Source organism: Aedes albopictus, chromosome 3 (assembly GCF_035046485.1).
Source record: "Aedes albopictus strain Foshan chromosome 3, AalbF5, whole genome shotgun sequence".
NCBI classification, from domain to species: Eukaryota; Metazoa; Arthropoda; class Insecta; order Diptera; family Culicidae; genus Aedes; species Aedes albopictus.
Window position 1 is genome coordinate 162,455,938 of NC_085138.1, and position 16,650 is coordinate 162,472,587.

The 16,650-nt window shown below is 38.6% G+C and overlaps 2 protein-coding genes across 2 annotated transcripts in view; one reads left to right on the top strand and one right to left on the bottom strand.

The window, feature by feature from the left end:
* Positions 1-8,477, bottom strand: part of LOC109401117 (cytochrome P450 4d2) — a 17,000-nt gene extending 8,523 nt beyond the window's left edge. The window contains exon 1 of the mRNA XM_019673596.3: positions 8,112-8,477. Within this exon, the coding sequence (XP_019529141.3) occupies positions 8,112-8,271 (160 nt within the window). The 5' untranslated portion in view covers positions 8,272-8,477. The remainder of the gene's footprint in view (positions 1-8,111) is intronic.
* The window catches only part of LOC134291270 (uncharacterized), a 210,420-nt gene that overhangs the window by 60,604 nt on the left and 133,166 nt on the right, over positions 1-16,650 (top strand). The window lies entirely within an intron of this gene.

Below are 16,650 nucleotides of genomic sequence, written 5' to 3' on the forward strand. Positions count from 1 at the left end.
ACCAGTGCCCCAGGCGGAAATACCATACTGGTAGCGGCTATGGATGAACGAATGGTAGATCTTCAATAGAACATGTACTGAAACAAATTTGGAGAGCTTCCTTAGTATTCCGCAAAGCGATGCACATTTGGAGATAACTTTTTGTATATGCTTATCCCAGCTGAGCCTATCGTCAATGCATACACCTAAATACTCGTACTCTGTTACCTTTTCAATTACTGCACCATTAATGACTAAGTTGGGACACGAGTTTCTCTCTTTCTTTTGTGAACTGAAGATCATCATTTTGGTTTTCTTCAAGTTGAGGGCCAGCAGGTTGTTTTCCAGATAAGCATACACAAGTCTCATATCGTGAGTCATATCGTCTACAACTCTTTCCACATACGGTCCTTTGTATGAGATTGTAGTGTCATCGGCGAATAGTCTTGGCTTCCCTTTGAGTGGTAGTTGTGATATATCGTTCACATAGATCAGGAAAAACAGAGGACCCAAGTTGCTGCCCTGTGGTACACCGCAAGTTATGGTACTCGATGTACTTTTCACTCCACCAGCAACAACTTGCTGACACCGGTCGGACAGATAGCTTCTAACAAAATCAAGAGGAACTCCACGAACACCATAAGCGTCCAATTTGTTCAAAAGCATCTCGTGGTTGATCGTGTCAAATGCTTTAGATAGATCCAAGAAAACAGCTCCGGCACAATATTTCTGGTCCACAGAACTTGATATTTCATCTACCAACTCCAGAATAGCAACCTCAGTCGATGATCCTTGTCTAAAGCCAAATTGGTGTTCGTATAGCATTCCAGTGAACTCAAGAAAACTTGATATCCGTGTGTAGAGTACCTTTTCAAAAATTTTGTTTATCGCTGGTAGAACTGAGATCGGTCGGTAGTTAGAAGGGTCCATCGGATCACCTCCTTTAAACACGGGATACACTAACGATCGCTTCAGAGACGTTGGGTAGACACCATCGATGATACTGTCATTGATGCTATCCGCAAGTATACTGGAAAGGCTCGCAGAGTGTTTTTTTAAAGCAGCAATGGGAAATCCGTCAATCCCAGTTGCTTTGTTCGCATCTAATTCACTTATAATTGAAGCTACCTCAGCTTCCGACGAAGGCCGCAGGAACAGAGAAGCATTGCATCGATTCATTGTGTTGAACTTGTTTATATCGCCATCCGACTCCAAGCTGCTCGCAAGTTGTTCTCCGACTGTTGAGAAAAAGTTGTTGAAAGCGTTGCCCACCTTCTCAGGATCCGTAACTTCAACTCCGTCAATAGTAAGACTATGATGCTTTGGCTTTACAGATTTGTTCCCGATCAACTCATTGATTCTCCCCCAAAGAACTTTTCCATTATTCGTTGACAACATTTTGTAGTAGTATGCTGCCTTAGCTCGTTTTTTACATTCTGCCAACTTTCTGTTTGAACGTTCTAGCAGATCTTTCAACTGTTGGTCCTGGCGGTTACGTTTCCATCTTTGGTACAAGCTATTCGATGTCCTGCTTAATTCCCAAATTTCCATGTTAAACCACGGGCAGTAATTGTGTTTTACTTTAACTACAACAGATTTACTGGTTGAATACATTCGATGAAGATGTGCATATTTATCGGTAATTGCCAAAATTCTTTCGTTGGGAGATAAAGTTGCAAAATCTGATGAGTTCAGAAACATTTGAAACTGTTCATCTAGTAGTCGGTAATTCGTAATCGTTTTCGTAAGTACTCTAGTAGGCCTGGTGGTTTTTGTTTGAAATAAGGTGAGAATATATCGATGATCACTGAGGTCACAGTTCAGGGTATAGTTTGTTATTTCATGGGAATGCTCAATGTTAGCAACCACATGATCCAGAATGTTATTGCTACTAGGACGAATCACTATAGTGTTAGTAACAACCATATTATACGCAGCAAGCAGGTGTAGATATTCTTGAACTCCTCTAGAGGCATTGATATTAACGGGCAAATTCATGTCTCCAAGTATGAATTGCGTTGTTGTCTGATCTGTTGATGCTAGGATACGTTCGATACGAGTGATGAAACGTCCGAATTCAAAATCTGGGGGTCGGTAGAATCCATGAATGAAGACTGGTTTGGGTGTAGTTAATAGCTTCAAACCAACATAATGACATCCGAGGTCCGAAGAGTTTTCAGTTATCTCGAACTCTATTTCTTCTCTAATAAAAACGGATAGTCCACCAGCTGACGTAGGACGGCAAGAGTGTACGCAGTTATATCCTCGAATACTGTAGAATCTAGATCGATCCTCTTTAATCCATGTTTCCCCAACAAGCAAGATATCCACTATAGTAGGAATGCTTTGAAGGTATTCGCACAACATATCGAATTTTTCCAAACGGTTCAGCCCTCGAACATTGATTTGTAGTAGTTTCAACCCTTCGAAAGGAGTTGGCAAAAGTAGGTCGTCGATTGATTCCAAAAATATGGTTTTAGATGGATTAGGTTCACTTATTGGTTCGGCTTCCATGTTGCAAGTATTGATATTGCACCTCTACATTCCTCCTAGTAGCTTATTTAAGTCTTCTCTGGATTTGATTAAAATCGGCTTAGAACATTGAGAGTGCTTTGCAAAGATAATCCCATTTCGCCCAGGCCACACGTATCGAATGTTTAGTGCTGCTTGGTGCTTTTTAAGCGTTCGAAATAATTCCATAGATAGGGGTGACAACTCATCTCGGATAATAACCGTTTGACTCCAGCCACTTTGCCAACGTATACCTTGAATCATTGATGCCGTAAGGCGGCCAAACTTCTTTTTTGCTAGCAAGATATCCTCTTTGTCGTGTTTGTCTTTAAAAGTGACACGAATTGGGTTGTTGCCTTCTTGAGTTGTAGGAATCCTTTCGCACGACACAATCCTATTCTTGTCCAAGTCCACTCCGATTGTTTTGCAGATATTGGACACAAGATCTAAAGAGTTTTCATTGGCTATTTTTGGAACTCCCAGCAAGACAGCATTTGTCGAGATTTCTGATCGCAATCGTGTATCAATTTGTACTTCCTGACGACACACGGCAGTTGAGACCGAATTTGTTTTCTCACCCAAGGCTTTTAACGATTGTTTGAGGTAATCGTTTTCAGCTTTCAGAGTTTTAAGCTCCACTTTAAGTTTTTGCAACTGGCAAATTATGTCATCGAATTTGTCGGATAGAAACTCTTGACCCACAACGATTTTATCGATAAGTTGGGTTGAGTATTCTTGAAGCATCGACGAAAATAGTTCTGGCAGCTCTGCTATGCCAATCCGAGATTTGAAATTAATGTTCAAGTGCTCACTAACAGATGGCGCTGAACTTGACATCTTTGAATAAAGAGCTATTGTGCTCTCTTTTCTGGAAGGAGACTACTACTTAAGCTAGTATGACACTCTTTGACCAATGCCAAATATTTGACCACTTTTGACAGTTAAATTTTGACCAAGGTGTACCTGGCAAACAAAAATATTTGTCACTCTCGAAAAACGAATAGGGACAAACAGAGCCAAACAATCTGCCAAAATTTATCTGTCAAAAGTGGTCAAATATTTGGCGTCTGGACAAAGAGTGTAATAGCACCCTTACACACTGTTGGCAAGGAGTCAGATGGTGTTTGCTTGCGATTCCAATTGTTTCGATGTTACCTGCAGTATCTCTTCTCGATTGTTGGTGTTGTATAACGCCGTTCCTTTGGATGTGGTGGGATATGTTGACTTGTTTATGTACTCAGCTCAGCAGATGTGATGACGTCAGACCGGCCGGTACGCAGATTCAGCAGATTTGATGGAGACCATGGGCAGCCAGAGGGTGGCGGTGGAGGGTGGCAGAATAAAAACAAGCAGCGAATAGTATCTTTATTGGGCATTCATGAGAGCAGTTACAGCGGGCTGATCTATGTTTTAATTAGCAGTTCTAGCATTGTGGCAACGACAGCATAGCAACAGCAGCAGTAGATACCATGCAACTACGAGCGATTTTTGTTCTGGCTATAGACAAGGTGTTTGTTTGAGCAGCAGCAGCAGCAGCGGTGTTAAGCTGGGTGGCGGAGGTGGTGGAGGCGGTAGCAGGCAATGGCGTTTTTGGCAGCTTGATCAATCGCAGCTGATGAGGCAGGTTTCGATTATGGATTTCTCCGTAAATTCTACTCACATCGTATTTTCAAATATCACGAGCGATGCAGCAGCAGCTGTAGAATCGGATGCTGGGGTGGCAGTGGGCGGCTTTGAAAGTTTTGCAACAGTTTTCAGAATTAAATTCAGAGCACAGATCACAACAGCGATAGCACGGCAGGGATGCCAGATAGATTTTTTGTTCAGTTGGTATGTGTACAACCACCCTTTTCGACCTGATGCAAAGCGCCCGTCAGGTAGTTGAGGGTTGGTGTCGCCAATATGGCCTTTTGGTAAATCCGAGTAAAACATCTATTGTTCTTTTTACGGAAAGACGAAACCGTAATGGCGTTCGACCTTTGCGTCTCTTTGATTCTGAAATCGATGTGACTGAGTAGGTAAAGTACGTTGGAGTCATTCTTGATTCTAAGCTTTCCTGGGCATCTCACATTGAGTTCAGAATCAAGAAAGCTTGTATGGCCTTCGAGCAATGCCGGTGAACCAAATTGAGTTCTAAAACCCAAGTATATCAAATGGATTTACACAACTGTTGTTCATCTAATATTGGCCTATGGATGTCTTGTGTGGTGGCAAAAGGGCGAAGTGAGAACGGTTTAATCAAAATTAGGCCACCTACAAAGGATGTGCTTATTGGCGATGTCTGAAGCGTTCTCTTCAACTCCTACGGCAGCGCTCGAAGTTCTCTTTGACGTTGCCCCACTATACATTCATCTCAAACAAGAAGCACTTTCTTGCACTTACCGCCTATGGGTACTCGGTTTACTAGAGGAAACTCCTGTGAACCGCAGTTCAGCACACACCTTGTTGTTTCCACTTTTGGTGAATTGAGACAAAGTTGTCTTTGCTCCAAGTGATTTTACAATTGCTTGTAATTTTCCATATAGAAAATTTTCCACGAAATTCCCTTTCCGGGAAGAGTGGACATCTGGTTATCTGGAAAGAAGTATTTCAGACGGCATCGTATGTTACACTGATGGCTCCCTTCTCGAAGGTCGAGCAGGTGCTGGTGTTTATTCTCTTGAGCTAAGGCTCTATCGGCCTTACTCACTTGGTAGGCACTGCACCGTTTTTTCACGCCGAAATCTTTGCTCTTATGTGCGGAGTGCAATCAGCACTTCAGCAGTACGTAATGGGCAAAGTATTATACTTCTGTTCAGATAGCCAGGCTGCTATTAAAGCACTTGCTTTGGCCAACTCCAGGTCGAAGATAGTTATCGCTTGTCGAACTCAAATCGAGGAGCTGAATTCAGCAAACGCTGTTCACCTGGCCATTCTTCCATCGCTGGAAATGAATTGGCTGATGAGTTAGCTTGCACTGGAGCATTGCATAACTTCATTGGCCCTGAGCCAGCTATTCCGATATCCAAGTGTTGGGTAAAGCTTCAGACACCTGGGCTGCCACTCAACACAGACAACACTGGAATAGTTTGGAGTCATGTCGTCAAACAAAATTGTATTGTACTGAGCCATCTCTAGGGGTGGCAAAGTATCTAACAAATCTGTCAAAGCAGAATTGCAGCATGCTCGTTAAAGCATTGACAGGCCACTGCCGACTCTGCTATCACATGTGGCGAATATTCAGCAAGCTGATTCATTTGCCTGTGATATCTGTGAATCCGATTATGGAACTTCGTATCATTTAATATGTAACTATCATGTTTTTGCGCAACTGCGTTTCCGAGTACTCGGAAAACACTTATTAAGTGAAACTGACTTCAGAAACCTGAATCTTCAGGATGTTCTGTTGTTCTTGACTCGCTGTGGTAAAGAGCTATAGGCTCTCTTTAAGCTTTATTCGTTATCACACCCGAGCAGAGGGGAATATCAAATTAATAACTACGAAATTACAAAACCTGTTTTTATATCTCGTTTTGTTATTATTGTATTATCAAGGCATTACGTTTCCATAACATGTTTTGTTGGACAATCTTATTTTGTTATGACCAAGCTATTGGTATACAGCCATTAAATAACATTTCAATATTTCCTTTTGTTGTGGAACAAGTTTGATTATTATTGTATTATTGAGAGTGTAGACATACTTTATGCTATTGCTATCGAAACTAAAACAAGTTTTGAAATAAATCCTACGTCATTCAACAACGTTATTTACAGTATTTCGCGAGTTATGCTTACGGCATCACATTGGATAAGAGGTGTGATATATTACGTGACATGGAGGTGCTGTAATGTGTACAAAACCAAGTCCCTGCTGGGCGCCGCGAGGTTTGAAATTGACTGAGTTGTAGCTGAAAAGTTCCCAAAATATCGGCCACTGCCCAAGGCGCAGCACCCTACATACATCAAAACGAGAACATAGCAGACGATATTAAAGGTGGGGTTTGAAAGGGACGTTTCAGATTCCGCCTTTGACATGAGAATTTCAATAATAAAAATGTCAAACTGATTGAGTAAACTTGTTTGAACGAAGCTAATACAGACAGCTGAATCCAAAATTGTAGATGGTTTTGAATGGGATTTTTCAGAAATATTTTATATTTTCACATGTTTTCCCTGTCGTTCCAGAGGATGAAGTCGGATCTACCTATTTGTGGTAAAAGATTACATGAATAGTTGAAAATACGCCTATGAGGGAAGAGAGAAACTGAAGTTCGCAATGATTGTTCCGCCATACTCACATGCTGGTCTAAATATGTATAGCATCCTCAGCCAACACGTAGTCATATATGATGTAGAAAAGGATGCTAATGTAGAGGCCATATGCGTACATGCTTTCATTTAACCACGGGTAAAGTGTACGCATATCGCCTCCACTTTAGCATCCTATTCAACAGCATGTGCGATTGTTTGATATCATAACAAATTTTGCTTTCGGGATGTTATAAATAACTCTTTAATATCAAAACTTGTTATTGAAATATTTCCCAAATTCACTGTTATTAAGTTGTTATTGACACTAACAAAACAAGTTTTTAAATTGATTTTCCAGGAACAAATTTTTGTTATGTGACATGTTATTTTTCCGCTTATGACAGACAAGTTTATAACTCAATATGTTTTGTTAATAACATAAAAATAACTAATTCCATTATGCAGTTATTTTGCCAAAATAACGCATTTTATTATGCTGTTGTTATTCTCTTCTGCTCGGGCAGTGCCCTTCTCAGGGCGCTGTTTGAACCCATTGTGGTACGCTTATGCGTGTATGACGATCCTATTCCCTTACCTGTCCTTTCCCCAGTCCTATCCTTTTTCCTTCCCTTCTCTGTCAGGTAAATGATTAATAGGCTCGTGTTCATGGCGATGGCACAAATTTCCCAAATGGAGGAGAACGTGCCTCTGGAGCCGACCTACTAATACCTGACACCTGATACCCATCAAGTATCAAGTAAGTAAAACGCAAAATTTGGATGTAAGTTCAGAGCATTGATTGTTTTAAAGCATGGTTCCACGTTTAATTGCATACGGCCAAAAACTAACAAAAACGCATATTTTGTCATAAGTATAAATTAAACTATAACTCAAAATTATGTCGTGCTGGAGCCCTGATTCGGATTCATCAGTCCAAAATCTTCGTCTTCTTTTGAGACATACGAATGGTTGAATTTTGATTGGCAGTGTAAATGATTTCGAAGCTTCAATGGCCAAAAATATGCAAATTATAACATTCAAATAGGAAAACGTCATTAAATTCCGTAAAAAAATAGTAGTTCAATCTCATTAATTATAACTACATTGCCACGCAAAGCGTTCAACCTGCAATTTGGTAAAGATACCAACAACCTGTAATTTGCATCATCTAATCAGAGACCAGTGAATTACTTCTCAAATAGCTCAAATAGTCTCACGTACCCACTGCTGACGATAGATGCACTTGCACTTCAACTGGATCACGCGTTGCGTCAGACGCTTCCTGCTGATCCATATTTACACAATTTGCACAAAACTTAAGACTACTTAGACACAAATGCTATCACCACTTCAAACACCACGGATTAACAACCCAAGCGAAACAATACCTTCAGGCTTTTTGTTGAAGTACAAATAGTAGCACCCGATGAGGGGAACCGCCGCTGGACCCGGCCATTGGGACTGGTATTTCAGGTTTCTCCGAACGAGCAGATAGTTAATCCCCAGCACAGCACCGACAATCACCAGAATCCAATCCAGAAGGGACATCTTCGCGCTTCAGCTCAAATTCAAAACATATGCCTACAAACAACAACGCGTGCTACAAATACGCATCGAATATGGACGCCACAGGTCAGCGATAAGAGTAAACTGTATCTACAGAGCGGGGGTATTCTGTTCCATTCAACAGCACAGTTAATCGACGCGGAAAATGTAGTGATGCACTCTTTCTCGCCGGCTTTCACAACGCGAACTGAGCAAAAATTAGCGATGGTTATTCATATAACTTCTAGGTCGGTTCGTTCTCGCCGCAAACTCGCTCCCAGAGGATAGGCGTGAATCACATTGCTCCCATATAAATACATTGCGATCTCTGAAGTGGGTCTGGGTATCACTGATGGCTTTGAACGAAACAACTTCTTCCAGCCAGCCCAGTGCTGAGCTCTTTCATTGCGAATAAAAATAAAGGCTGACTATCTGACTATCGTTCGATAAAATCCGGTAGAGTTTATACAAAACACTAAGATCACTATTGGTAAACAATATTACATTATACACCATATTATTGAACTGTACTGGTTCAATCATCGGCATTGCAGAGCTTCCCGACTAGAAAAGTATATCAAGTTTATAACACATTGTGTTATGATGTTACAAAGTTTCTTTGTAACTTATTTTGTTATAAACTAGATGCAGGATGATGTTAAAATAACTAGAATTGTTACAAAAAGCATACCGGTCCAATCAAAACAACAACCTATTTTGTTTCAATAAGATCAAAATTATAACATAATATGATATAAATTTTAGCTACAGGAAAACTAGTTTCTATCATACTTTGATACAATTGTGTAACTTTTTTTCTCAATGTCAAATAATCAAAACTAAATTATTTCACAATGAGTTATTAAACAACATTTATAACATAATATGAAATAATTTAGTATTAATACTTTTTAAACACTAAAGACGTTGAACAGGATTACATCACAATGAGTTATAAATATAATGATTTGTTATAATTAGGTTACATTTTTGTTAGAATCTTCTAGTCGGGTTCGTTGTTCGGTAATTACGGTAATGACTGCAATCTACCGGATGGAGAAATCAATACTGTACGATGATCATTTGTACGACCGACTTTGAATCGCGTGTCAATCGATTTACTCGATCTATTTCTGGATAAACTGGGACATAGGCAGTGTTGGGCAGTTTAGGGTGGCCCACAATTGATGTTCCAATAGAAATTACTTCAGGAAATCCTCCAAAAACGTCTTCAGGAATTCCTCGAAGGGATTTTTAAGATATTTTTTTAAGAATTCTTCCAGAAATTCCTTCATAAATACCCCCAGAGTTCTTCTGGAAACCTTCAGTAGAAATTCCTTCCGAATTTTTTTTAGGAATTACTCCAGGAAATCCTCCAGGAACTCTTTCAGGAATTCCTTAAAAAAAATATTCTTGGAATTTCACCAGGAAGGCCTCCAAGAATTCCTCAAGAGTGTTTGGCTCCAAGACATGCTCAAATGCTTCTGTCAAAAATTCCTCCAAGAAGCTCTTCAGGAATTTCACCAGGGATTTTTTTTATAAAATACTCTTTTAATACCTCCAGGGATTTTTCAATAAATGCCTTCAAAATTTTTTCAGGAAATCCTTCAGAAATTCATCCAGAAATGCCTACAGGAATCCCCCTAGGAATTCCTTCAATACATCCGACAAGAATTCCTCCAGCAATCCAGAATTCCTTCCAGAATTCCCTTCCATGAATTACTTCAGGAATACCTTTAAGACTTCTTTCAAAAATTCCACCAAGAATCTCTCTAGGAATTTCTCCAGGAATTCCTTGGAAAATTCTTTCATGAATTCCTGCAGTACTTTCTGGAAGAATTCATGTAGTAATTTGTGAAGGAATTTCAAAGGAATATCCTGGGGAAATTCTTAGAGGAATTCCTAAAGGATATTCTTAAAGAATTTCTGAAGGATTTTCTTGAGGTATTCCTAAAGGAATTTTCGAAGTTATTTTTTAAATTTTCATTTCCTGGAGGAATTCCTGAAATATCTCTTGTAGGAATTCCTGAAGTATTTTCCGGAACAATTCCTAGAGGAATTCCTGTTGTAATTCCAGGAGGAATTCGTAGAGTAAATCATAGAGAAATTCCTGTAGGAATTCCTGAAGGAATTACTGGAATACTTGCTGGACGACTTTCTGGAATAAAGTGTATATTCTGGAAGAATTCCTGGACGGATTATTGAAGGAATTCTTAGCAGAAGTTTTGGAAGAATAACTGGAGAAACTCTTAAAAAATAGCTGGAGTTGTTTTTGGAGAAATTTGTGGATAAATTCTTGGAGAAATTCCTGGAGAAATTCTGGGAAGTGGTCTCGGAGCAGTTCCTGGCAAATTACTTTAAGGAATTCTCCAAGAAATCCCTGGGGTTGTTCCGGAAGTATTTTCTTGAGAAACTTCTGGATGTTTCCAGAAATATCTTTGAGGTATTCATGAAGGAATTTCTGGAAGATATTTTAGATGAATTCTTTAAGGAATGAACTCCTTGGAGATTCTGGCGAAAATCCTGAAAAAATTCTTTGCAGAAGTCTTGAAGGGACCCCTAGTGAAATTTTTGGGGAATGTCCAGTAGGATTTTTGGAGGGATTCCTGGAGGGATTCTTGGGAGCATTCTAGGCAGATGTCTAGCAAGAATTTTTAGATGAATTCTAGGAGAAATTTCTTTGGGGAATTCTTGGAGGACCAAGAAGAATTTATTAAGGAATTCCTGAAAGAGCTCCTGGTGGAATTTTAGAAGGAGTTTTTGGCGCAATTCCTTAACAATTTTCGGAGGAATTTCTGATGAAAGCCCTGAAGGAATTCTCGGAAGAATTCTTATAGTAACTCCGGGAGTATTTTCATGAAGGTTTCCTGAAAAATCTTTGAGGTATTCATGAAGGAATTTCTGGAAGATATTTTGGATGAATTCTTGAAGGAATGAACACCTTGGAGATTCTAGCGAAAATCCTGAAAAGATTCTTGGCAGAAGTCTTGAAGGGACCCCTAGTGAAATTGTTGGGGAAGGTCCAGCAAAATTTTTGGAGGAATTCCTGGAGGGATTCTTGGGAGAATTCTAGGCAAATATCTAGCAAGAATTTCAAGATGAATTCTTGGACAAATTTCTTGAGGAATTCTTGGAGGACCAAGAAGAACTTATTAAGAAATTCCTGAAAGAGCTCCTGGAGAAATTTTGGAAAGAATTTTTGGCGCAATTCCTTAACAATTTTCGGAGGAATTTCTCATGAAAGCCCTGTAGGAATTCTTTGACGAATTCTTTTAGTAACCCCGGGAGTATTTTCATGAAGAATTAATTAAGGTTTACAGAAGGACCTGGGGGTAATTAATGAAGGAATTTCTAGAGGAATTCTTGAAAAAAATCTTAAAAGTTTCATGGAGGAATTCCTGGAAAAATTCTTCGAGGAATTCCTGGAAGAATTCTTCGAGGAATTCCGGAAGAAGCTCTTGGAGGATTTCCCGAAGTAATTTCTGTTGGAATTCCTTGATAAATATCATCACAAATTCCTGAAGGATTTTCTGGAGAAATGCCTGAAAAAAGTCTTGAATGAATCCCTGAAATTCTGGACGATTCCCTGCAGGTTTCTGAAGAATTTTTTTGAGAGATTTCTGGAGAAATCCCTTAAAAGCTTCTTGGAAAAATTCATAGAGAAATTCTTGAAGGAACTCCTGGAGAAACTCTCGGAGGAATTCCTGGAGGAGTGCTTGGAGAATTTCTTGGCAGAATTCTATGAGGTATTCCTGGAGAAATTCTTGGAGGAACACCTACAAGGATTCTTGGAGGAATTCTTGGCAGAATTTTCAGAGTAATATCTGGAAAAATTCTTGAAGAAATTCCTGGTGGAATTCTCGAAGGAATTCTTGAAGAAATTCCTGGAAGGATTGTTGGAATTCTAAGAATTTCTGGTTGAATTCTTGGAGGAACTCCTGAAGAAGTTTCGAGGAATTCTTCCAGGAGTTATTGGCAGAGATTCTTAGAAGAATACCTGGAATGATTCTTTGAGGAATTCTTGGTGAAAGTCTTGGAGGAATTCCTGAAGGATTTTCAGGAAGAACTACGCCGATAAGGTAAAGAGATTCAAGTAGAGAGCTTGTAGAACTTGAAGGTCTCAATTCCAGAACAGTTTGGATGATCTAGATCACCAAGTGAATGTTGCTTAGTTATCATAATTGCACTCCGAGGCTCTAAGAGTGGCGTAGATTATATTCCGCGAGCATTCCTAAGATTTACAGATATTACAACCTATACTTCAAAATACATTGGGTCCGAATAGCAACGCATAGAGATACTTGTAATATTATGAGGTGCAACAGATACAATCGTAAAACAATTATGCCGATAGAATGAACAGAAACAAAAGTAGAGCATGTAGACCTTGAAGGTCCTAATTCCAAAATAGTTTGGAAAGCCTGAAATATCCCATGAATGTACCAAAAGCATTATAGTTCTGCACTGAGGCTCCATCAGCAGTAAATCTCAGACAAGCAGCAGTAAGCAGTAAAATCTCAGACATTGTAAATAATGAAATCTTGATAACATATAGCATATAAAAAACAATAGCATCTACTGGTTCCTTCTTCAAGCCTTGGGCCTTTTCGGCGCCCCTCTGTGGCTGGCGCCTTTGACAGTTTTCTCACGATTCTTTAAAGATTCTTCCGGACATTCTTTTGAAATGTATTCCATCTAATGTACTTCTTGAGAATTTAATCCACGATTATCTCCAGGGATTTCGATTTTTTTGTGAAAAAAAGATTCTTGCAGAATTTTTAAAAATGATATCAGCAAGAATTCCTCCGAAGATTCCTCCAAGTACACCAGATTATTTATTTTTTTCACAGGACGGGTTTTTGCTATAATTCAGTCATTTTTGAACCGATTATCATAAAATTCTATACAAATGTCGACACGATTAGTACTACCTATGTACAAAAAATCAAGTCATTTGGTTAAAAATTGACTGGGATATCGGAAAAAACTACTCATACATAAAAGAATCGGGTGTATCTCTTTAGAATACATTCATGTCCTTGCATTTCTTTAGAAATTTCTCCATGGATTCCTCCAGAGATTGTTGCAGGAATTTCTCCAGGAGTTTTCCTTCATCTTGAAAATGGCCTCGATCAGGAGCTCTTCTGGAAATTTCTCAAATATTCTTCAATAGATTCTTTTAGAAGTTCACCTTAAGCCTTTCCTCATAAACTCATACATTTTCTCAGGAGATTTTTCAGAAGTTATTGTTGGAATTAGTTCAGAGAATCCATACACAAGCAACAAAACTGTCACCGAAGAGTCATGGTAGCGTAGATTTTTGTTGCGCAGAAATCACTGTGACTTATTTCTAACAAATAAGCACTAACTTGCTAGAAGTAAGTCATAGTTACTATTGCGCAACAAAAACCTGCGCTACCGAAACTTCTCTGTGACAAGTATATAACTTGGCCAGAAACGCCACTAGATTCTTTTGGAACTTTCTTCGGAGGTTTCTCCAGAAGTTCCTCCAGGTATTCCTCCAGTTAGTTAGTTAGTTAGTTAGTTAGTTAGTTAGTTAGTTAGTTGACTTTTTGCAGTTGGAGAAGACCGTTCAGGGCGACTAAGCAATTGACCTAGAACTGAGAACGCTTGTTTGGTGTAGACTCACCGCTGCGAGTTGTAGCCCATCAAGTATCACATATTTCAAGTTGTTGCACCTTAAACAAATCATAACTTATACATGAAATTTCCCAAAACATACCGTCAGGCCTCCGATTCCAGTATAGATAGGCATTGCCCAGTACCGGCACACTAGGCGGCCCAGCGATCTTCACCGATCGCTGCTTGGCTGCATCCTTCAGGCAGAAATCAATCACCAATAGCACCAAAGTCACCAAAACAAACGTCCAAAACATTTTTTCTTTCACCTTTGATCGCCTGCGTTCAACTAATAATCTGTGTCTCGAATGAATGTTTGCCAATCATGCGCAACCGGTCGGTCTTCGATGTGGGCTGCATTATCAGTGCCAATTGGAGCAGATTTATGCCTTGTTGTTGCTGGTTACGGTATGATAAGATTACTGAACCCGAAGTTGGGTTCGTGGGAATCTTTGCAATAATCTGCATTGTACCAATCTGTAAATTATTCTATTTTTGGGTTCCGCAAGGAACGTTGGTGTACTGCATTGGATCATATAATCCTTTTTCCGAGGAATCCTAATGTAAAGGTGAATGATCGCTTAGGTTATATGAGGAAGTACCTATATAGCTTTTACGGTTGAACAAGCTCATTAACCTCCCATCTCTCAGCCGGCGAAGAACTCACGCTAAACGCCGGGCGCCGAAATGCAAGCTCGTTAGCTTATATGTACACATTCAATACCCAATGAACCGTAACTAAGCTGCTTTGTTAGTTTATCTTAGAGAATTGGCAGCTTTAGTAAATTCTTAACCAGGAAAGGGCGCCCAATAAAAGAAAAAAGAATCGATAGCATTAAATCATTTTCATACTCTACGGGTCGTAGTAAAAAAAGCACAAAACCGCATATTTTTCTAAATAAATTAAAGTAAGGGACACCCTATCTAGTTTTTATTTTGAGACAAAAAATGTTTCACTGTGTTATAATAATTATTTAAAAGACAATTACACCCCATAATTAGTCCACTTTGCCGGCTTTTCAGCATTGGCGTATCTAGGATGTTTTACTAGGGGGTGCCTAGGGGGTGCCAGATTCTGTGACTTCTAGGTTATTTTGCTATTTTTGTAAAAGCAAATACCGATCTACCCTCAATTTTAGCGCGTTTACTATATTTTAAAGAACAGTTTTTTTTTTCGGAAAATCCAAACCGTTATACTGATGTGAGGTTTGGAAACATGATATCTTGATTACGTATATAATACATGGAATTTGTATTTTGGAAATTGTTTTGCAATTTATTTCAATTAAGATTTCTTTTGCAAATCTCTCAGTAATTTCTTTGGGTTTGGTAAATTTCTTCGGTAATATCTTTGGATCCCCTTCGGCAATTTCTTTATAAATTTATTTGGTAATATGTTTAGAAATTGATACTAAACACCTTTCACGCATCTTTTGAAAATTTTATCGGCAAAAATTTTGAAAATTTCTTCGTCAATTCCATTACGAGTTTATTTGGCTTTAATTGCAGTGGCAAATCCTCTGAAATGTTTTCTAGGGAGATCCTTCATCATTTTTTTAGTAATTTTTCAAACATTGTTTTGATAATATCAGCAATTCTATTAATATTTTCTTTTTAAAACTATTTTAGTGAAGCCTTTGGAAATTCATTCGACAATGACTCTGGGAACTTCATCACATTTTTTTTTGGAAATGTCTTCGGTAAATCGTTCTACTTTTTTTTGGGATTTTCGTCTTTTTTGGACTTAAATTATCTATGCTATTCGGTATTCCTTCGCCAATTCCTACGAAAACTTCTTCGGAAGTTCTTTTATAAATCACTACTATAATTTTATTGAAAATTCTTTAGAAAATTTCTTCACTAATTATTTAAGGCAGATAGTTTTGGAATACCTTCGGCAATTCCGATATAACTGGCATTGAAAGTTTATTTGGGAATTTTATAGAGCAATTTCCTTGGAAATTTTGGAAACCTCGATTATTACTTTGATAACTTCTTCGCAATTCCTTTGGAGTTTGATTCGGCAAATTTCTTAAAGATTTCCTTCGAGAATTTATTTGAAAAAAAAAACTTTGGTGTTTCTGTCACGGTGATACCACGACAATTACTTTACAAAATTTCATTTAGGAATTTCTTTGATGATTTCGGAAAACTCTTTGAGACTTCTTCGATTTTTTTTTGTTATTCTTTGTGAATTTTTTTATGGAATATATTTCGGCAATTTATTTTGAGATTGGAGTCAGCCAATTTTTGAAAAAAGCCTTAATATTTTTTTTCAGTAATTCCATTGGTAATTCTTATATAAAAACATGCCGGTCTGGCGAGCACGGAGTTGTGGGTTCGAATCCCACCCATCTCTCAATTTGACAATTTGCAATGGTCTGTGCCTTATAATTAATTACAAGTTTTTTCCGTACATCCCTATAGGATTTCACTAGAGATTTTTCTAGTAATACCTCCTATGATTTCTCTGAAAATTCCAACTATTCCCGAAATTCGTTTAGAGAATCCTCTAGATTTATATTTATATAGCTGGAATTCATTGAAGAAGGCCAAGAGTAATATCATGATTCATTTCTAGAGTAATCAATGAATAAAAACTGTAGAGGATCTCCTGCCTAGAAGAATCCCAGCCAGAAGAAATCCCTAGAGGAATTCCTGCAGGTAACACAATAAGAATTTCTGGAGGAGACCTAGGAGGCATTGTTGAAACATTGGAGGCAGGAGGAATCGCTTATGGAA